The sequence below is a fragment of the Cupressus sempervirens genome, chromosome 6 (genome assembly GCF_028749045.1).
Source record: "Cupressus sempervirens isolate cs-2001-9-10 chromosome 6, ASM2874904v1, whole genome shotgun sequence".
NCBI lineage: Eukaryota > Viridiplantae > Streptophyta > Pinopsida > Cupressales > Cupressaceae > Cupressus > Cupressus sempervirens.
The window spans coordinates 673359500-673384093 of record NC_143123.1 but is presented as its reverse complement, the minus strand read 5'-3'; the positions used below and the strand labels follow the sequence as shown (position 1 = coordinate 673384093).

General features: G+C 37.7%; 1 protein-coding gene across 1 annotated transcript in view; it reads right to left on the bottom strand.

The window, feature by feature from the left end:
* Nucleotides 1-24594, bottom strand: part of LOC149553981 (indole-3-acetaldehyde oxidase-like) — a 222127-nt gene that overhangs the window by 55427 nt on the left and 142106 nt on the right. Inside the window, exons 7-8 of the mRNA XM_089789312.1 lie at nt 11031-11126; nt 10845-10943 (exon numbers count right to left, since the gene is read on the bottom strand). Coding sequence (XP_089645438.1) covers nt 10845-10943; nt 11031-11126 — 195 coding nt within the window. The remainder of the gene's footprint in view (nt 1-10844; nt 10944-11030; nt 11127-24594) is intronic.

Below are 24594 nucleotides of genomic sequence, written 5' to 3'. Positions count from 1 at the left end.
TGATGCAAAGCATATTGCATATGAATTAGTACAAATGTGCATTGTAACTTCAAAATTTATATTCTTTGGAAATTGATGTCAAAGAGGGAGATTTTAGTGTCAACGTAGAAGATTGAGAAAAGATTAGTATTAATGAGAAAGAGGGAGAGTCTTGTTATTCAGATGACTGGATGTACAGCTAAGAGGGAGAACACGACAGAAGAGAAGTGACAGAAAAGCAGCAGAGACAAATCCAAGCAGAATCTCAGAGGGAGTTGCTATGGATGAGAATCAGAATGAAACTAAGGATATCATCTAATTGCTCATATTTTTATCAGCTTATGTTGACATGTTGTGTTGTCATCAATGCCAAAGAGAGAGTTTATTGGAAACAATTCTTCAATTGTATATTGTCATTAATGTTTACACAAATGTCAGTATTAACCGAGCAATGTAGAGTCTGTAGTATTAACCTTGTCTATCTCATTATTAACCGAGCAGTTGGGTGATGAAGGTTTTCCAGTATTAACTAAGCAGTTGGGTAATGAAGGTTTTCCGGTATTAACTAAGCAGTTGGTTAATGAAAGGATTCCTACTTGCAGTATTGACCGAGTGGTCAGGCATCGAAGGAGATCAATATTAATAGAGTGGTCGAGCATGGAAGGAGATCAGTATTGACCGAGTGGTTGGGAATTGAAGGAGTCACAATGTCAACCGAGTGTTCAATTCTTGTGTTGACCGAGTGACCGCAGAATGTAATTGTCAAATGTTTTATGAATTGAGGTCAACTATTTGGATGTTTGTTGATATTTTGAAAAGGTATTCCAACCGACTTTTCCTAGCTTATGATATATAAGTAAGGTCAAGTTGTAAGGACAAAAAAAAGAACACGTGTGGAACATTTAAAAGATGGATATGTGAGCGAAGGAAAAAGGCAAAGAAGTAAAGTGTGGAAGATAATTTGCAAAGAACATCTTATCAAGAAGCATCCAGAGGTGAAGCCAGAATAAAGATCTAAATCTACAAAGTAAATTGCTTCATAAATCAGGTCAAATTGTTGTTGCTTTCTAACCATTGTAGCAGTAAAGAAATCTCTTAACAAAGTTGACTTAACAATCATTTTGTAAATCCTCTAACAAGGTGACATTTCAAGATTGAAGTGTTTAAAGACTTCTAACCAGGTCAATCCTACCAGGGTGATTCAAATCCTCTAGCAGGGTCATACTTAACAATACATTTTGTAACCTTTAACAAAGTTGGCTCCTAACAGGGCTCACTTCAAAAGAGTGAAAATTATTGTGAATAGTTGCAAAGTGGTTTTTCCCAAATTGGGTTTCCCCGTTAAATCTTGGTGTCATCTGTGTTCATGTTATTTATTTATGCTTGATGTTTTTGCAACTAAGTTACTAAAGGATAAAACAATTTAATAATCATACAATTGCTTAGTTAACCGAGCATCAGTAATATTCTAGTGTTAATCGAGCTATTCAATATTGCATGATAAGTGGAAGTTTGTATTGACATCAAACACACAAGGTTTTGTTTTTGTGATAACTAATTCACCCCTCCCCTCTCAGTTACTCTCTTACATTTCCAACATTGATAAAGTATGTGCACTCGCATTCTCATAATATGTACCATATAAACATCCACCATGCAAAGTATAATCTAGCATGAACTGCATAGACATCATAAGACATCCATTATAATAGATTAAGTTATTGAAATATCGTCACCTTTTAATAGCTTTTGTAAATAAAAGTGATAATCATTTGGAAGTCATCACTTCCTGATGCACGAGCTTCCTAGGCTTGCTGGCAATCCTACAAGATGGTGTGGTTTGACCTTGAAGTTGGAGGACTCGGTCAAAGAAGGAGGTGCTCGGTCATTGAAGGCACTCGGCATGCACTCGGAGCTCTGTGATGCTGGTTGCAGTGCTAACAGAGTAGCTCGGCCAGTGAAGGGACTCAGTCTGTGACGGAGGAACTCGGCGTATATTGTGGCTTGGTTTACATTGGGACTCGGCAATAGTGCTACCCGAGTTGGCTCAGTCTATGATGGAGCTCAATTATGCTTTGTTGAATGCTAATGCTCGATGGTGGTTTCTGGCACTCGGTTTGGTCTTGGTCTCTGTTGTGCTCGAGTTGTCTGTGAGCCAACTTTTGACATTTAATTTGTGTATTGGTATTTAATTTGGGTTGCAACTGAATTGTGGCTTGCATGGGCATTTAATGTAAGGGTTTATTTTAATTTGTAATGGGCTAGGTTGACCTATGGCTTAGTTGGGTATAAGTAGGGGTGTTTTGTGGAGCCTTAAGCCATTTTTTTTGGCATAGTCATCCAGCTTGGAGAAGAGGATGAAGTGTAGAAGCAAACATTGAAGGGCTAGTAGCTAAGGCTTGGGAAACCAGGAGATTGCTTAGTGGGCTTGCGAGCACATGTTGAGATTTCCTTGAGGTTTTCTACCAGAGTGTCAATTTGGACTAGCTGGGATTAGGATTGAGTTGGATCTTGAGGGATCTTGCAAAACTATTGTTGTAATTGCTTTTTGTATTTGGCCCTGACCCGGAAGGCCTTACAACCGAGCACATTGCATGTAAATAGTTATTTTATGAATAAAGTATTGAGAATTGGTATCAGATCTTGCATTGTTCTTGTGTTTCCACTGTGTGGTTATTTGTAGAGATCCGGATTGCCTCCAATAGGGGTACCCATGGATTCTCTCTGCGTTATTTGGTATCAAAGCACAGTTGTTCCTAAGTGTGTAGACAGATCACCGAAGTTGAGGCAGTTTGCAACAAGACTTGGGTGAAGGCTGGAAGAGAAGATTGATCTTATAGAGCGGACTAATCTTCTGGACTTGTGGATTTATTGCTTTGGGTATGCAAAGGATCTGGGAAGATGCCTCGAAGAAGATTGGACCCTAGGGAAATTGATGATCTTAGTGATGTTATGGAAGAAAGGATCTCAGAGAAGATTAACGCAGAATTCAGATCTAAGATGGCGTTGACGAAGAGTTACATGATTGCTGAAATTGTAAGTGTTATAGGTGGTGTACCTCAGCATGTGGGTACTGAAGATGATTATGAGGAAGTTGCTGAAGACTTTGAAGTTGCTGGATCAAGTGGTGAGGACAAAACTGATCATATGGAGAGTTCTATGGGAAATAGGGCTGGTCAGTTTGCTAGGCCTGGATCTCAGTTGAAGTTGAAACATAAGATGGAGATTTCTAATTTCTCAGGTACTTTGAATGCTGAAAACCTGATTGATTGGATTGGTGAATTGGAAGACTATTTTGAGCTTGAGGATATTGAGGATCCACTCAGAGTAAAGTTGGCACAAACTAAGTTGAAAGGACATGTTGCTCTTTGGTGGAAAGAACTGCAAAGAGACAGAGAGGAGGAAGGTGAAATAAAGATCACTAGATGGAGGTTGATGGTAACTAAGTTGAAGGCTAAGTTCATTCCTATTGATTATGAACATGAGTTATTCAAGAGGTTGCAGAATCTGAAACAAAAAGATATGACTATGAAAGATTATACCGAGGAGTTCTACAAGTTGACTATTTGGTTTGGGCATAGAGAATTGTCAAAGGAGAAGGTAGCTCGGTACATTAATAGTTTGAGATTCAATATCCAAGATGAGGTTGGTATGTTGAAGATTGATTTGGTTGAGGATGCTTATCAGTATGCCCTGAAGGCAGAAGATATGTTGAAGAGGAAAAGTCAAGGTAATTCTAGAGGGAAGGAGAAGCAAGATAGCTCAGAAAAAGCTAAACCGAGTAATGAAGATGAACCAAAACCTCTTGATCAGAAGAGAAGGACAGGAAGAGGTGAGTTTAAGGGTACTTGCTACAAATGTGGAGAAGTAGGACATAGATTTTATGAATGTTCTAAGGTTGGTGACAGAAGAGTTTCTGTTATGAATGAGGCAAAAAATCCTACCAGTGAACCTGAGCAAGGAGAGAAGTTACTAGTTCAGTGAGTACTAATTGGTCAGAGGACTAGTTTGTTCAAGACTTGTTGTAAGTCTGGTAGCAAAGTCTGCAAGGTGACTATGGATGGTGGTAGTACGAATAACCTTGTTGTTGAGGAGATGATTCAAAAACTTGGTTTGAAGAGAATGAGACATCCTTATCCTTGTAGGATTGGCTGGTTGCAAGGTGAACATGCTTTGGAAATAAGGGAGCAATGCCTTGTTGATTTTTAGATTGGGCAGTATAAGGATCCAAGTGTTGTGTGATATTGTGGACATGAACTGTCGTCATTTGTTGCTTGGTAAACCTTGGCAATATGATTTCAGAGCTGTGCCTGATTGTGTCAAGAATGTGTTTTCAATTGAAAAAGGTGGCAGCAAGCATTCCCTAATTCCTTTGCAAAATGAAGAGCTCGGTAGAAGGAACCTAAGAATTGGCAGCCGAGTTGAGTTGGTAGATTCTGAGAGGGTTAGAGATCAGTGTGGAAAGCGAACCTATGGAACTTCGAGGATGGATGTGACCAAGCAGAAAAACAAGGGAAAGAGTGTGCGAATTGAGGATTTGGAGGATATATATGTGAAGAACCAATTTGGGATTTATGTGCTGAATCCCAAAAGATGGTGTTCTAGCTACTAAGAACATCTTTTCGAACCTGGGGTGTCTGATGCAGGAGCATCCTAGGCTTGCTGGCAATCCTGCAAGATGGTGTGGTTTAACCTTGGAGTTGGAGGACTCAATCAAAGAAGGAGGAAGTGTTTGGTCATTGAATGCACTCGGCATGCACTAGGAGCTCGATGATGCTAGTTGCAGTGTTAACCGAGTAGCTCAGTCAGTGAAGCGACTCGGTCCGTGAAGGAGGAAATCGGCATATATTGTGGCTCGGTTTGCACTGGGACTTAGCAGTAGTGTTGCTTGAGTTGGCTCGGTCTATGATGGAGCTCGGCTATGCTTGGTGAAATGTTGATGCTCGTTGGTGGTTTCTAACACTTGGTTTGGTCTTGGTCTCTATAGTGCCCAAGTTGTCTGTGAGCCGACTTTAGGCATTTAATTTGTGTATAGGTATTTAATTTGTGTTGCAGCCGACTTGTGGCTTGCATGGGCATTTTATGTAAGGGTTTATTTTAATTTGTAATGGGCTACACCGACCTGTGGCTTAGTTGGGTATAAGTAGGGGTGTTTTGTGGAGTCTTAAGTCATTTTTTTGGTATAGTCATCCAGCTTGAAGAAGAGGATGAAGTGTAGAAGCGAACTTTGAAGGGCTAGTAGCTAAGGCTTGGGAAACTAGGAGATTGCATAGTGGGCTTGCGAGCACAAGTTGAGATTTCCTTGGGGTTTTCTACCAAAGTGTGGATCTGGACTACATGGGATTAAGATTGAGTTGGATCTTGAGGGATCTTGTAGAACTGCTGTTGTAATTGCTTTTTGTATTTGGCCCTAACCCGGAAGGCCTTACAGTCGGGCACATTACATGTAAACAATTATTTTATGAATAAAGTGTTGAGAATTGGTATCAAATCTTGCATTGTTCTTGTGTTTCCAATTTGTGGTTATTTGTAGGGATCCGGATTACCTGTAGTAGGGGTACCCTCGAATTATCGTTGTATCACTTCCTCATGATGTACACAGGGGATAGGCCTATATAGTTATGAACAGTAATCATAAATTGAAGTCCTCTTGACTGTTTATAATTTATTGATCATTGGAGAATCCTTCTCAACATGATCTACTCCCTTTGAGTCAATACGTTTGAGATCACTGAAGTTTGACGAAATCATATCCTCTATCTGCTCCCTCTATTTCAAGGTTGAATCTAATGAAATGTCAAGCTCCCTTTGAATCTCAATCATCCTCTGAGTTGAAAATCAATCTTCCTTTTTTTTCCTACAATAACATTCTTGAAAGAAGATCAAGACAAAAAACTCTTATAGCATGTTCAAAAATAAATAAAAGAGATTTACAAGATTAGAAATACAATACTTAGAAATTGTACTAAAAAGAGAATACTTATCTTCTGTAGTCAAAAGATAGTGCCCTCCAGATGACTTCTCTCAAGTGATTGTTTTCAAGATAAGTAACTATTACCAAGAATTCCCTTCTCCATTGCATGACAATCACAAATCACTATTATCCTGATGTGGCTCATATAACAGATAGTAGTTTATAGTTTATTATATTGCGCAATGGTCTTAGATGTTGACCAATCTTAATCACTACCCAAACACTTCTTCCCCATTGACTGATTCCTCCAACATTTTTTTTTGAAAATTTGTTTAACATTTGTGTCAATAATCATAAGTGACATCCTTAAGACCAATCAAATAAATGATCCAGATAAATGATGAACTCGATAATCCTTTTGTAATATCCAATAAGTTCCTAAACTTCACTCTATCTCTCTTCGATAACCACATTACTATTTATTTGTCTTTATTTGTTCTTTTGGGCACTAGTGTAAATGGTTATTAATCACACAATAAAGAAAATAGGTTTCGATAATTGTTATTAATCTCAATATCAACCATTGATTACCGTTTTGTGGTTCACACAATAAACTACGCAATGTCCGATGTTGCTCCAGAGGTTGGTGATGCCCTAAACTATTCGCATCTCCTTCCGCATATATCTTCTTGTTTTAAATATATATTCATGCTTACTAAATATGGGATCACGATGCATCACTGGCGTACAATCCATTTCATTCATATGCCCAAAGTTATTGGAGTAGCATCGGATTGACATCGAGATAAACCACTAGATATTGTCTAGTCATAAAGGAGTGCTCAAAATAAGTTTTCATAATTTTCCTTTAGAATATTCATCTCCATGACAAAAAATGATCGGGAATGCAATGCTGCATCCACAGATCTAGAATGAGTTGTTTACAAAACAAGTCTGTGACATGGATGCAAAATTCTCAACTTACCAATCCTAAATGCGTGTGAGATAAACATTCTTGTGCAATAAACTGGCATTTACAGCACACCTACCAAGAATCTGGAATAACACCTTTGCATTAATCATTTATTTCAGTCTGAACAGGATACATCTGAAACAAGTTTTAAAGGTAAAAGCATATTCATTTTCCAGATCTCAGCTTAATATGCATACACCTTTACTAATCATGTAGAATCCAGTTTCAATATGCAGTTTCCTTATATATTCATGTCTTGGGAAACAATGATTCAGTAATTATCGTGAATATATCATTCAGGACTTATGTAGAATGGCCATCATGGATAAATTTGTTGCCTGTAGATAACAGTATAATGATTGGTGTTGCAGAACAACTTTGAACCATATACATGTATTTTCCTTTGATACTTCGTTTGTACTTTAAGAAAATCTTTTTCCATCAATGACAAAACTCTATCACAAAATAACATGTCACACACTATCCTTAGCACAGATGTACTTGAATTCATCTCAGTACCAATTAAAGATCTGAACCTGCTCATTCTTTATAACACAAATAAGCTCTTCCTCTTCATGGCCTTTGTTGGTCTGATCAGTTATTAGAATCATGCTTTAAGAAATCAAATAGAATATGATATCAGCTATATAGAAAAAGGATTCAAGTGGACACACAAATGAAGGCCCTGACTTGCAAAAGTCGGGGCTCCATCACCTTTCTCACTTCCTGTGTTTGTTAGTGTACATATAATTATATACAATGGTCTGTGGTTTTGAAATGATTGGTTGTTTACTATTGTGTTGATGGAAGTAGCACTAACAACCGTATGGAATCTCTTAGATTTGGCCTGTATCGCATCTCTATACTGCAGGTTCTTGCTTATTCGGTAGTTCAAACTTACAAATGTAGTCAAATCTACCATATCGTAAAGTTAATATGGACTGCAGCAACATAGTCTCTAAGCGACTACCATCATAGTCGACCAGGCCTAGTCCATTTAGAATTCACTAACAGAATTGTATTTCATTTTTCCACGACCAAGATTATTGTCAGTCTTCCTTTTGTCCGTTTATATGATGACACGCTATTGGACCCCAATACAATACTTCTCGACAAATAGTCATGGCATGAACTCCTCGCAACATTTGGATACAACACTACAGTCTGATCCTTCCACATTGGATGTAAATATTGAAGAACGACTTCTTGGTGGGTAGAATCTGCTTATGTAATTTATCTCTTCAAAATATTTTCTTAAAACTCTCCAAAAAATTATAATCTCTATATTTTCATCTCTTTTTCTGCATTTGCAGCCTGGCTCTGATACCATGTTATTTTTCCAGAGATCACTGCAAATGTAGTTGCATTGCCTTTTTGGTAATATGTTTTTCAAATGCAGCTATCAATATATTTATATGGAGAATGAGTTATCAATAGACATGGCTCTTCAGGGACATGTCTATTCATAATATTAACCATTATAATTATATATACAAATTATATATTATCTCTTTCTCTAATATACAAATAAGAATAACAAACATATATATATATATATATACACACACACACATATATTTATTTATTTATGTACATCTCATATATATTAAATATATATAAAATACATACATATCTTCACTAGAGTTTATCATAGCAAAGCTACAAAACATTAACATCTCTTTCCTTCCTCTCCATTTAGATGTATGAGCAGCTAGAACATGATCTTCTTCATGAGGAGATTTCCATCCGTTTTCTCTTGCTTCTAACCTGGATTCTTCTTGAACACAATCAACTCTCAGACAATCAAACTTGGGTAATTAATCTCTTCCACTAATGCCTTGAATAAAAGACTCTGAAGAAGAGGGAGACTATTCATGGCCAACATCACCAAGTCTTTATCTTCAATTGAATCTCCAATGGCACTAAGTTGATCCTTCAATTTTGCAATCTTCAAGAAAGAGATAACTGGTTCTCCTCTAGCCATTTTTATATGGAGGAGCTGACGTCTCAAAGCTAGAGCTCTGCTGGTATTGTTGAATTCATACAAGCTTTAAAGACTCCCAAACATTTCTTTAGCTGAATTCAATTTAGATATAATAGGAACAATATGACCCTTTACAGAATCAATCGATATCTTCCTTGCCATAATGTTATTCTTCTACCATTAAGCTTTCTCAGCACTATCGATTGGCTCAGACACATCCTCCACGTAATTTAGAAGATCATTTTCTTCCAATGCAATCAGAACTCTGAATTTCCACGATGCAAAATTTGATAAACCATCCAGCCTATCTTCAACCTTGAGTCCATTCACCATTTTGAAACTTGAAAGAATCAAACTAGAAGGGAAGAAAAGAATATTTTGATGCTTTAATAAATCTATTCCTTAAACCCTTTAATACCATCTCAAAGTTAGGAGCCAGAATAGCATAACAAAATTGCAGATATCTTTATAAAAACTACAGATAAACACAAGAATTTATCCTAGGAAAACCCTCCACTTGAGGGTGAAAAACTCAACCACACCAAGAACAATCTTTTATTGAAATAATAATGACAGTCAAGATACAAGGCTCAAATACTTAGACTGCACAACCTACAGAAGATCACCCTGTTTCCTCCATATGATAATATTGTCTCAGATATGCTACACACAAATAATGAATGTCTTCAAACTATTCTGACAAAATGCCACATAATAAGCAACTATATAAATCTCAGACTTACTGAAACAGATATATGATAACGATCAGAGGATACTTTTTATCATATAGCCTGTAACAACAGCCCCCGGAACATAAACAATACCCCTACAAAAACTGAAACTCACAGAGCACTATACTTGACAGATAATAAGAACTCACTCACAGAAGGCTCTGAATCTTAGAATAACATGCAAAGACCAAAAGGTTGAATACCACCAATGAATATCGTTTCAAACAGCATATAAGAGTATTTCCCGATAGTCTTAAGTCTTAACTTTCGAGTGAGATATTCTCGATGTAAGAAACTGTGATGATTCCACTTCTAAATATGTCCCACTCTCCATATGCCCTGCCAGGACATTACATCTGTTCGCATTGAAGACTAATGTCTAACTCTCCATTTGTTCTGCCATGAGAGTTTGAACCAGCACTCAAACAACAACAAAAATATTTGCAAACACTAAATGCCTTCACACTGGAATAAATGGAAGTCCATCTTGAATCCAGGAAAAATGAGCTGGAGCATCACAACTCATCAATTAGATAAACTACTAAAGGAATAAGACTCTCTGAAAAGAATAACTCTTTCCAGCCTAAGTTAGTCAACCCAAAGGAGGAAACTAAAGTTGACAGCAGCAGCCAGAATGCATCGCATTTAAATAGAAAACATAGCAAAGATCACCATCTGTACACAGAAGTAACCAATGCACATAAGCAGATATCTCTCTGCAGCTACCAAACTTTAACACTAGACATCTCATTTTCATTTCGAGTGACTGAACCATTTAAAACAATATTCGTGACACAGGAATACTAGAAACAATATTCTTGTAAAGGACTTGGTGATGCAAGATAGTCTCAAAGCAAATTGTTCTAGTCTTATCAATTTTTAAATTTATCCTCAAACTCGTCCTCTGGCTTAAGCTGTATCTTCTATTGAGTAGTGATGATAGTCATAAATACTTAATTTCAAGCTATGTGGTTCTCTTTACGTTTTCTATGGTTGAAATCTGGAATCAGATAGGGGAAGATAATATTCAAGTTATTTAGACAATCCTTAAAGCGAGGGAATGTTTCAGTGACAACTTTTGCACAAGGCAAATTTGTAGTCATTAACATATGATCAGAGTTCCGCACAAGCTGCTCCAAATATGTTCATTGCAGGAACATATAATTTAAAGCACAAGACAGAAATAAAGCTTAGTCAGATTTCAGACAAAGGAGACAGTTTAAAACTACTTGAATCAGAATAATTCCACATCCATTTACCCACCTGTCCGAGATCCACAGCAGGATTCAAGCTTCTTCCACAGTCGTAGATGATATCTGTCTGAAGAATTCTAGTTGCTCCAGAAAGAAGATCAATCTCAACCTGCCAAATGAGTTTGACATGAATACTTTCTGCAACTTTACAAATTACAACAATAATAAAATTCAGGAAGATAGTTTACATTCTCACCTCACTTGCTCCAGCACCATAATTGAGATACTGTGATTCACTTGAATCCGGAACCCAATAAGTTTGTGCAGAAAGATTCACTGATTGGACTTGAGCCTATGAATGAGAAAAAAACCTCAGGACTTGTGTTCCACAATTGTTTAGAGATTCGCAAAATATTTCTCAAAGTAATGCATGGAGTGGAAATACACATATTACTAGTACAAGCATCTTCAATCTGTATTTATAACTGTGGTGTAAGCTTCAATTTGAACAAAGCTATTGACACATTAAAGTATTTGATCTTTATTTGTGAAATATGTCAGTACAATATGTGTACTTTTTATTTTATCATTTCAGAAAACAATAATGTCATTAATAAATTGGTAGCATTTGTGCGTACATCCACCAAACACTATATAAAGTCCATCGTGCTCTTGTAAAATCTTTTAACAAGTGAAGGAGACTCTCTGCCAAGAAAACAAATATATAAGGACGGGTAGAATGAAGAATCTACCTTTTGTATCCCTCTAAACAGATTGAATCTTACCAGTGTCTCGATTTACTGAAATTGGGAAGGTAGGAGTTGTAATTTTTTATCTAACTGATAACTTGATTGCTAAATCCAACATAATCTGGAGCCTGAGCTGACAGGGTCCACTTTAATCTGTTAAAGGCCCTTTCTGATATCAAATTTAATCATGACTAGACTATGTTGAAACATAGTTCAATGGAGGAGCTCTTGGACTATCATGATATTGTTTGTAATTTGTCTCCTGGGACTCAAGCTGATTGGTTTTAGAAATCATATATGGTAACAGAGATCAACCTCCACACAGTTATTAGAGATCCTCTTAAAGATCATGTTTTAAACAGCAACTGTTTTGTATCGATACATCAAATCCACTTTGATTACATTTGGGAATGAGGTTTTGAATTGAGTTAACATTTTTTATTTCTTCTTGATTCATCTTCTACCACAGAAGATACATCATGGATTTCCAAGAGAGTTGATAAAACATATCTAAGAATCCATCTGACCTTGCATATTTAGACTATTTGCTTTCATTTTTCCACAATTTTCATCATGATTTTTTCACTATCCTTGTATATAATATGTAAGGTCCTACCCCTGGATGCCACTAAATTTTTTGCACTCAACTTTGAGGTAACTTCGTGAAACAGTCTGCAAAAAAGCAATGTTCAAATATGAAATGTGTTCTTAAAGCAAGTTTGGAATAATAGACTAGGATGAATGATTCTGTGCACTTACCAGAAAGGAGATTCAAAAGATTGATGTCTTATAAATTCAGAATTACATGCAAAGAGGGCACACTGATTCGGTAAACATTTCTACATGAGTGGAACAGTTTTCTAAGCATTATTATACTGGTTTTTTCCTGAACGGAATATTTATAAAAAAATGAACCAAAGGTCTGACCTCTGTAATGTGCATGAACTGTTCCTATTGAGAAGCCTCGTACATCTCACCGATCAACTATACTCAGCATGACCACCAAGCTATTGACCTCACTCTGCTGTTTTGTAATCAAACCAACTGGCTCACGCTACTGCAATGCCAAGCAATTAAAAAAGTCTTGGACTCTTGTGGTTTCTTTGGAGTATATGAGCTTGATTTTCAGAATTAGAGGAATGTGGAATTAAAATATTAACTCAGTAATTGATGGAAATAAAAAACCATCACAATTAACTGATCTATCAATGCTGCAACTCAATTTGTTCTTTATTCTAAGAAATTACTAGAATTAATTTTCACTCTTTGTCCACTTCAAACTATATTTGTAATGATGGCAATTGTGATTTATTGCTTCAAGAAGACTGAAAATTTCATTTAGATATAAAACTTGGTAATCGCCAAATGATAGTCGATTTGCAGCCTATTCAATTATTGTTTATACAAACAACATTTAAATTATTTCCACAATGAAAAACAAGAAATCTGATATGTTATGGAATCAATTGTAGAAGTCCAGCTGGAAGCATCCACGTATTGCTTAAGATAGGTATGCCAACACCAACGGTGAAGGAGAAATACAAAATGCAGGTTGTAAGAATGCCCATGTTGCCAGTGGAATTAGTATTAGAAGCTAACAGTAGCAAACTTACACCAAGATAGGCGTCTCTCAAACACCATAAACAGGTCACCTAATGAGGCATCTACAGCAGCTAAAGAAATTTTCCCTTAAACACCAACAATGGGGCACAATGATATATTTTATGGGCACCCAAAATGCAGAGCTATGCCAAGGAAAAGACGTCGCCAGCTAAGGTAATGACAAAGATAAGAGCACTAATTATCAACGCTCAGATTGCAGTTTCTAAAGCAGAATTGGGCATCCAAAATTGCATTGAATGGAACAACTGTCGTCGGTAAATACTGTGTAGCCAACAGGGTATGTGTCACGATGTATGTCGTCGATATTGGGAAGGTTCTTGTCGGTATCGGGAAGGTTGTATTAGGAAGGTTCTTGTCAGTATCGAGAAGGTTCTCACCGGTATCGGGAAGGTTGTTATTCTGCAGCCAACATGTTATATGTGGCTGACGGACACCTTCGAGAAGGTTCCTCGAGATGTATATATACCCCCTTCGGGATCATTGTAATCATGAGAATCATAAGCATAATGTAATGTATTGGCATATGCGAATAATAAAAGGAGTTCTGCTGTTCTTATCTATTATTTGTGTGCATTAATTTCTTTACCCCAGTACGGTAAACATTTGGCGCCGTTGCTCGATGAATCTGGAAGGAGGGAGGAATGAAGATTAATGCCAAATCAACTTAACAAGGATCAAAATAAGGTAAAGGGTAAGGATGAAATACACACAGCACAAGGAAATCTAATTTTGGCATAGCAAGCCGAACACAAAAGGAGGTTCTAGAAGATTGCCGACGGATACAAAAGTGCGAAGGACTTGTTGGAGTAGACTCGACAGCGGGTGGAGTTGGTAGAAGAAGCGAGGAGTTTTTGAATTTGAATTCGCCGAGGGAAGAGAATCCAGACGGAAGAGAACCAACTCACATGGCTTGAAGTGCCAAGGGAGCAAGAGCATTGAGTGACCTCTTTGTCCGCGATACACTTCCAGAACGGACAAATTCGCTTAACAAAGATCCTTCTTCACCAAAAAGCACAGCTGTCAAGATACAAGGCGTTGGTGTCAGGATACAAAGCGTTGGTGCCAAAGTGCAAACCGTTGGTATCGGGATACAAAGCGTTGGTGCTGGAGTGCAAACCGTTGGTATCGGGATACCAAGCGTCGGTATCGGGATACAAAGCGTTGGTGCCGGAATGGCAAGACCAAAGGAAAAGTTGCCTAAATTTGATGGTGATGTAGCAGCTGATCTGATTCGACAATGTAAAACATGCGAAACGATTTGGAGGGCGAACAGCATAACGGATACAAACGAATGGGTCCGACAATTTCCGGCCACCCTACGAGGTGTTGCGATTGATTGGTTCGCCGATATAGATCCCCAAAAGTTAACTGACTGGGACAACATTAAAAAGGAGTTCATTACGAAATATCAACTGCTGCGTGATGACAATGAAATCGTAGCCGAAATATACAAAACAAAACAAGGGAAAAATGAAACAGTCCGAGTCTACGCCAGGAAGTTGAAGGACTTGATCAACAAAATGGAGAATAAGCCGGCTGATGGGTTACAAAAAAGATGGTTCATTGAAGGCCTACACCCGAAGTTGCGAAAGAAGATGAAGGCCATCGTCATAAACTGAAGCATACAACGCATCTTCAAAAGAGGAGAGCAATGATGACGAAAAGGGCAACAAGAAGGTCCGCACCCTCCAAAAAGTTATGATTCGGATGATGAAAGAATTCAGGAACATGCACCAAATGCAAGAAAGAAGGCCATACAAAGGTATCCTGTCCGAAGGACCAATTTTGCGAGATTTGCCAAATTATGGGACATTCCACAAAGGAATGCCCGTTCAATTTGGAAACACGAGGTCCTCAGCAAGTGTTCCTGACACAAGAAGCTTTCGCATCAAGAGGGAGCAGGAACACCAGTACGGAGGGTGCCACATTGGGAGGATACAGAAATAATCGACGAGGTCAAAACAACAACAACAGCAACAACAATAATGGCAGCAGGAGTCGAATTCAGTACGATGCAAACGAACGACCCATAGTTCAATGCCGACCATGTAATTTGTGGGGCCACTTTGCTCGTGACTGTACAACAGGGAACACACAGAAATTGTTATGCAAATGGTGTGGACCCGGCGATCATGAAGATGCTAAGCGCCCGAAGTCAGGAGTAAATTTGATCACCATCGGGACGGACAAAGAGGAGGTTCTGGCCATCACACGGAAGCAAGCGAGAGTATATCCTAACCCGACGGAGGAAAAGAAAAGACTTGAGGAAGCGTGGGCAAAGATCCAGAAAGCAACACAGGCAGAGAAGGCACACCTGAAGGACACTACTGGTACCTCTGCGCGGAACTGCGTAGAACAGAACATCGTACGACAAATATTACAAACTAAGATACCCGTCAAAATAAATGATCTATTGCTCACTATGCCTCAACTCCATACAACACTCATGAACATAGCTCCAACTGTTAAGTTACTAGCAAAGCAAAGAAAGGAGAAAGAAGGTGGCACAAGTGCAGAAGATCCGATGCTGTTAGCCCCATCATCCAGACAGCATCCGGCAGTTGTCGAAATGGGTATTCTCGGGACTCTTTTGACAGACACGATGGTGGACGGAGGGTCCGGTGTCAATGTATGACCAAAGGATACTTGGAAACGGTTGGGACAGCCAACATTGTGGCCACCTACATTCCAGCTGCTAACGGTTGACCAACGCAGAATCAAACCATTGGGAGTCCTGACAGCACAACCAGTAACGATTGGAACACAACTATTCCTGCTTGATTTCGTCGTGATCCCACTAAAGAGGAAAGGGTACGATGCCATTCGGGGCCAAGGGTGGCTTCATCTTTATGATGTGCTTCCTCACCTTCTCATGGATGTTCTTCAAATTTTCAGCAAATTATTCTACTTCAACACTACTTATCTCTCCTTTATCCAACTGCCTCAATTCAAAAGCATTTCTGGGACTACTCCCATATACAATCTGGAATGGTGATTTACCAGTACTCCTATTAACAAAATTATTATATGAAAATTCCGCCTGTGGTAAAATCATATCCCGTCCTTTTAGTTTGTCTCCAACCAAACATCTCAAAAAATTTCTCAAACTCCTATTCACCACTTCTGTTTGTCCATCAATTTGTGGATGATGTGATGAACTGAACTTCAACTTTGTCTTCAATTTCTTCCACAATGTACGCCAGAAATACCCAACAAATTTGGTATCTCGATTTGAAACTATACTCTTTGGCAAACCATGTAATCTCACCACTTCTCTTAAAAACAACTCTGCCACATGAACAGCATCACTAGTCTTCTTGCAAGGAAAAAATAGTGTCATCTTTGAAAACCTGTCAACCACCACATAACAGGTTTTGTACAAGCCTTCCACGCTTCACCTAAATCAGGATCATCTGGATACAAAGTATTGAATTCCTTGAACCCAACCACCTATATCTGCATTTCTGTCAGCAAAAGTTGTCTTCTACTAAGAGAATCTGTAACTCTGTTAGACTTCCCACTCCTATGTTTCAAAAGAAATGTATAACTCTGCAAAAACTGAACCCACTTCAAATGCCTTTGGTTTAATTTTCCTTGACTATTCAAATATTGCAAAGCTTGATGATCAGTTTACAAAATAAACTCCTTAGGAAGAAGATAATGTCTCGACTTCTCCAATGCTTGAACTATAGCATAAAATTCTTGATCATAAACAAAATATTTTATTTTTGCATCATTCAACTTCTCACTAAAATAAGCAATAGGTCTACCTTCTTGGCTCAAAACAGCTCCTATTGCAGTAGCACTAGCATCACAGTCTACTTGAAACACCTTGTTAAAATCAGGAAGTGCTAAAACACGTTGCTCAGTAACTTTATGTTTCAATAGATTAAAACTCTTATTTGCTCTTACAGTCCACTTAATTTCTATCCTATCCCCTCTCATTATTTCAGTCAAGGGCCCACAAATACTGCTAAAACCAATTGTTGGTATGTTTTCCGTTGCGCCAAAAGCTCGAGCTATCAATGAACGTCACAAACACTAGACTTACCCAGATCCATGAGAGGCGATTAAGCCATGTTGCGAATCCTAAAGGAGGTGTTGACCATAGATGGAAAACTCGCCGAGTTTCCTAGCTCGGCGAGTTTTTCACCAGTTAACTTGCCAATTTAAAAACTCGGCAATCTAGTAAAAACTCACCAAGTAATCGGCGAGTAGTTGGCAAAAACTCGGCAAGTTTTTCATAAAAACTCGCGATTTATAGGTGAACGCGGCCTGTGACGAATTAAAGTGGCAGTGAGTGTGTTTTTCTCATTCTTTGTTGTATTTGCATTGTTTAGAGCCTTGAGGAGTGAAGAGAAGAAGGTTTGGAGGCATTCTTGGCTGATTGCAAGTGATTCAAGGCGGATTTGAGTGGATTGTAGAGGATTCTAACCGATTTTAGAAGACAAATTTCTTTCCAGGTATGTTCATTTTATCATAGTTTGAAAACTTTTTATAGTTTTATAACAAATGTTCTTTTGTTTTTGTTGTTGTTTGTAAATGTTTTCAAATCATTTAAAATCATTTTGAATCATTTGAAACCCTAGCTTCTAAGGATATGGTTGAAGTTTGTTGTTTGCTAAAGATATGGTTGAAGTTTGAAGTTTGAATCATTTGAAACCCTAACTTCTAAGTTCTAACTTTGTTTATTCATTTTTCTATATATTTATGTGTAGGGCAGCGGTCAACAATTAAAAAAATGACAAACTCGCAAGAAGAGTGGTCACAAACACCATGCCCATCTGGATATATAGGCACTCGGCCTAAAAATGCAAGAGATAAGGCATGGCAGTATGCCTATGAAGCTCCAAGTCCAAATGATATTGGGAAGGTGATATGCATTCCCTGTGAAAGAATTATTTCTGGAGGTATAAACCACCTCAAATATCACCTTGCAGGCATAAAGAAACATGACTCAAATCCTTGTCTCAAGGTAACTGATGAAAAAAAAAGATTCATCAATGCCCTACTTGCAGCTGCTGAAGAGAAAAAATTGAATAGGGAGAGGGCAAAATTAGCTATGAGGGCAGCCATAGCTGAATCTGAAAGAGCTCCTTTTGATATGCAAAAGGAAGAAGAAGCACTTGAGAACATACCAGGATCTCTTCGTGGCCCACGGATCCACAAACAAAATTTCTCTTTTACCGGTTCCACTTCTTCTACATCTCCTACTTCATCATCACCATCCGGATCCCCATCAGGGATAGGTGGTTATTTTGTGCTCAGGAACACACCTGGAGCACAGCCATCATTAGAGGGCACTGCATGGTTTAAGGAGGTGCATGAGCAAACTGATATTGCAGCAGCTGATTTTTGGTTTTTCAACAATATCTCAATGAATGCCACTGATAGTCCCTATTGGGTCAATATGGTGAATGCAATGACAATATCAGGCAAAGGGTACAAGCCGCCTAATCGCAAAGATATGAGTGGAAGGTTTGTATTTTACTATTTAGTAATTGTAAATAATTGTGATTCACTTTAGTTCATTGTTATATTTTAAATCTTAATTGTTATAACTTATTTCTTAATTTTTTACTAACACTTACACCTTATTTAATATTACACCTAAATTTTGTAGGTTGCTTGACAAAGCGGTTGGTAGGGCAACATTGTTGATAGAAGACCAAAAGAAAGAGTGGAAGAAGTATGGCTGCACCATTTTATCTGATGGGTGGACAGATGGAACAAGTAGAACTATTATTAACTTCTTGATTGCTTGCAAAGATGATGTGGTGTTTCGGAAATCTATCGATGCCTCCAACAAAGTGAAAAATGCAGCCATATTGGCTTTAATGTTGGAGAATGTTGTCGTGGAGGTGGGAATAGAGAATGTGGTGCAAATAATCACAGATAATGCAGCAGCATATGTGGCAGCAGGTAGATTTAATTTTTTTTATTTGAATCAATATGAATCATGAATGTAATGCTATGGTATTATTCAATTTAGATTTGATGTAATTTGTAAATACTAAATATGGAAAGTTTGTTACTGATTATTGATTTTTTGCTAATCTTTTAAGTAGAATCCTCCAAGAGAGGCATCCCACACTTTTTTGGTCACCTTGTGCAGCACATGTCCTTGACCTTCTTTTGGTCAATGAAGGACTTGAAGCAGAAGATTAAGGAACTTAAGTAGAAGCAAAGCGAAACAGTTCAAGCTGATTGTTAATAGAGAAAATGTAAAAGAAGTGCAGTAATGACTAAGAGTAGTAATGGTTACACAAGCATGTTGATGTTGTGTGATATAGTATAGTGTGTGTCGAGCTACAGAGTAACAACCGAGCTAAACAACACAGTGATTGCCGACTGACAACAAAAGTTACAGTTTGAGAAAGATCTAATTTTGAAGCTGACACAATTGGAATTTTGAATTAGTCAAGGCACGTGGAAAATAAGGATTGATGAGTTGGAATATTTAATGCACAACAATAGTTTGTTATGCGATCAAAGGCAAGGATTTGATTATAAGTTTCTAAAATAAGGAGAACAAAAAGATGGAAGGATTCGATGAATCTGACCTAACCCTAAGATCAACGGTGATGTTTAAGCAGCAAAAGATCGAAATTACCTATTTAAGGAGGCATAAGGAATGAATAATCAAAGTCAGTTCGTTGTTAATTGGTGATCTTATGGAGAAGTTGTAAAGAGGAGAACAACAGAGGTGAAGTGTGATTGCTTGAGGAGATGCCAAACAAATCAGTGATGGAAATGTCAATGGAGGCCAGTCAACAAACTAGCAGATGAGCAAATGGAGAACTGAATTTGTAAAGTGAGTTGTACTTTACTGATGCAGGAGCATCCCAGGGTAGTTGGCTATCCTACATGATTAAGGGATTCTAATGGAGTTAAGTGGACCTATTTGGGTCTTGGTTAATTGTTTTTGAAGTATTTAATAAGTATTGTATGCCTTTAAAGGCATTTGGTATTTAATTCCTATTGGAGGCCGACTTGTGGCTCTTCAAGTAGTTAATGTAAGCAATATTTAATTTGTAGCTTACTGGGCCAACTTGTGGCTTAGATTGGTATAAGAAGGGGTTGTGGTGAAGGCTTTAGTCATTATTCATCCATCTTGGAGAAGAGAAGCACAATTTTGAGAAGGCTAGTAGCTGAGGCTTGGGAAACAAAGAGATTTCTTGGTGGGTTTGCGAGTACCAATTGGATCTTCCTTGGAGGTTTCTACTAGAGTGTGGATCTAGACTAGCTAGGGTTTGCATGGGACTTTGAGGGATCTTGCAGACTATTACTTGCTTTGTATTTCGCCATAACTGGGAAGGCCTGACAACCCAACACATTGCATGTAATTAGTTATATCTATGAATAAATTATTGTGACTTTGGCTTCAAATCTTGCATTGTTGTTTATCTTCTGTTGTGTATTTATTTGTTGGGGGCTAAGACATCTCCTTTGGGGATTCTCACACCTTCCACTACATCATTTGTAGATCAAACCTACTGTTACATTCTAACCATTGTATCGGTCCAAAATCCTTTAATCAAGGTTGACCTAACAGTCATTTTGTAAATCCTTTAATCAAGGTGACATTTTAATGGAATGTTCTAAAGTCCTCTAACAAAGTCACTCCTAACAAGCATTAAATCCTTTAACAAGGTCACATTTAACAGTGTGTTATGTAACCTTTAACAGAGTTGGCTTTGAACCGAGCTCATTTCAGAAAAGTGAAAAATTGGTAGCATGTTACTCGGTGGTTTTTCTCAAATTTTGTTTCCACGTTAAATCCTAGTGTCGAAGTGTTATGTTTATGTGTGGATGTTATTGTTTTTCATGCTATATTTTACAGTAGTTTATTTACTAGGAGACAACACATATAGAGACAGAGAGTTAAGATATTGCAATCTAATGTAAAATTGTTGATGATATGCTATAGAGACTGAGGGGGTATTTGTGATTGATTAATCTATTTTAAGTGATTAAAAGTAGAATTGGTACATCTAGAGCTGAGGATAATTGATTCACCCCCCTCTCATTTATTCTAAATCATTATAACAGCGCAAACTTCCAGAAGTAGGTGATTTTTAAGCTATAATTCTAATAAATTGCATGAATACAAGATAGTAAAATAAACCACAATCACAACTTCTAGTCTATATTACCGCAATTGCTCCTAGTCACAACTTTGAATTCAATTGCTTCCCATACTATGTTCTAAAACACATACAAAACTACTATGAATACAAGACAAACTCAAATTGCAGTCATAACTTCCAATTTGATTATATCACATTTGTTTCCAAACACAACTTTGAAACAAAATGCTCTCTTTGTATTAACTTTTGTTTCAAATTCATACTACACAATCACAATTATGCTTGAGCTCTTTTGCATATAAAAAAGATGATATTTTCAATGAAAGGCACTCCTTTATATACGCAAAGAAGAGAGAAAAATGGACAAAAAGGTGGGAGGGACTCAACTACCAGGACTAAGTCAAATAAGAAAGAAGATTTATTGGATTACATGACTGAAGGTTCATGTAATCAAGTTACATGCCCATGAATTACATGCAACCCATCTTCTGAATCTAAAAAGCTGAAAATACACTTTAAGGAAATGTTGAAACTATTGATTCTAAATTAATCAATCTTGTAGATTATGGGCAAAGGCCTTGTACTTGGTAATGCAATTGCGGATGATCACGAGATCAAGAGTTCATGTATTCTGTGCCATTATATTCACCTTGATAACCATGGCGTTGCATCTTTTGATAGCCTCTAATTCTCTTTAATGAATTGTCAGTTGCCATTTGATAACTTTATGTAATCAAACTTTTCTCATTCCATAGTTATTGTGAATTCTCCTTTGTCAAGTTTGCACATTTTGGAGTTTCCGACATTTTGTAAACCTTCTTAATGATGTCCGGATATAAACTCAGAACAACTTCCCCTGCAAGATATTTAACTAATTTTTTTTTCTTTTCTTTTTTCAATCAAACTACTTGACGTATTCCACACGAACTCTATAATGTCTCCAATTTTAGCCAGTTCCTGCAGTTGGCTTGGTCAGTTCACCATTGCGAAACTTGTGAGCTATCAGTAGGATTTGAGGGTCACAATTGGGGGTTTATAGGTTTTCCACATAGTTACACCACCCTGAGAGACGAGGGGATGGTGGGACGGGGGGACAAGTTTCTGAGACGAGGGGACAGAGGGGCCTTGATTTGGGGACAGCGAGCGGATGGCAAGGGATGAGGGGGTGGTTGAAGGAGCACGGATCTATATACTATACATATGGTACTTAAAATGCTAGTTATGAAAAGATGTACTACAATTATACAATATAAGATACAAAGATGTAAAAAACTTAAAAATTGAACATTGCATTGATGTTTTCAACTAAAACATCATGATTCATGATCAAATGACAAACAAACAATGAACATTGAACATTGAACATCGAACATCAGAAAATAATAAATATTAGTCTATATATCAGTCTTCAGAGCAATAGTATGAGTATCTAAATTCTACTATCTAATAGTGATCAATGATCATACGAGTCATGACACAAAGATGATTATGATACTTACAATAAGTATCATGTGCCATGAATCATGATATCAAAATAAGTATATAATGCAAACAAAAACTACAAGTCTCCTAGAGTCCAAATCAAAATGTCAAATCAATGATCAATGATCATCCCCTAGAGGCTGGAAGTTGAAACTCATCGCCACTGGAATTATCAGTCTCTCCAAGATCAAGAGCCAAAAAGGGAACACCAACTAGCCCTGTGGCTGGATCTACAGCATTTTCCTCCTCATCAATTTGTGATGGCTCCTCAGGCTCTACATCCCATCGTAATGCTAGGCTCTCCATGTACACACTTGTCTTGTGGTCATCGATATGCAACACACTGTGTACAACCACTAGCTTCTCTGCTCTCTGAGAGGTAAGTCTATTCCTCTTAAGAGAGTGGATGAAGCTATATGTAGACCAATTCCCCTCAGAAGCTAAGGAACTAGAAACCGTAGATGAACAATAATTGGTCAATGTGAGACTCGAGAATTATAAGTTGAACAATGAACAATGAAAAGTTAAAAGTTGAGGAACTAAGTACCTGGGCCAGCAAATGAATAGTTAGTGTGGTGGTTGTAGATTTCGTTCCATAAGCTGACCACCACAAAATGGGATCCTCTTGTGCCATAGTCTTGATATCCGCCTTTGTCGCTTGATTGTAAACCCTAAGAATAGAAAATTTGGTTTATTCAATGTGAACCTTAGCTGCTGTCTCAAGGTCATACATCCTATCTATGCACTTGAACCCTTCCTTCACCTTAAAAAATTTAAAAAGTACAAATTATTAGCAAATAGAAGAATCAAGATGCTAGTAATGTAAATGATTTTAATTAATAAAATGATAAGAATCTAAGTCTTAAGTCAAAGTCTTAAAGTGTTATATAATATAAATCACCTCATCATCATGAAGTGGTGTAACTCTACCAAACCTAGTCATGTACCACCTCGGATTCAATGCATATGCAACCATGTGTAAGAGGGTGTTAAGTTTGTCCCATCTATGTTGAATAATAGGCCAAATGCGATCATTGTAGAAGGCTAATGTGGCGTCCTCTCGCACAACTACCCTCATCTACCCAAGCATAGAATCAATGCACTCATACACCTCTCCAAGTGTAGGCACATCCCCATCTCCATACCTGATCACCTCGAAGATTGGCCTAATAATAGAGACAATGTATTTTGCATCGCTCCAAAATACATCACTCTTAACTATATCCTTCACCCTCATCCCCTGCTCTGACCTGGAACCATCCCACCTATTCCATTCATTCATTATAACCATTAGTTGCAGTGGCTCCTGCAACTCAAGCATTCTCTCCAAGAGAATGAAATAGAATGCATATCGTGTCTCAACTAGCTCCAAGAACTCCTTCTTGGCGAAGCTCCTAAATAGTGCATGTGAGGTGTGGTGGTTGCAGATATACATCTGTACATCTCTACCATCACTCACCACTCCCTTTATCCAACTAATCTTCCCCATGTCCTTTAGAGCATTGTTCATAGCATACACACAACAAGGAGTCCACCAAATATGCCGATATGTGGCCTCAATAAGCCTTCCTACAACTCTGCACACATGAACTACATCTGTCACTACTTGGACCACATTTTGTGGTCCAATCTCCTCAATGGCTTTTCGAAAAATTTGAAACTAAAAATCAGCATCTTTTCGATGCCCTGAACAATCAACCGACTTAAGAAAGAATAGGCCCTCTATACATGTGACTATGACATTGATGAGTGGACGATGTCTAATGTCCGTCCACCCATCCATGATAAAGCTGCACCCCGATTCCTCCCAAACAACCCTCATAGTCTCCATGGACTCACTAATCTTGGCATACTCATCATCCAAGATTTTAGTCCT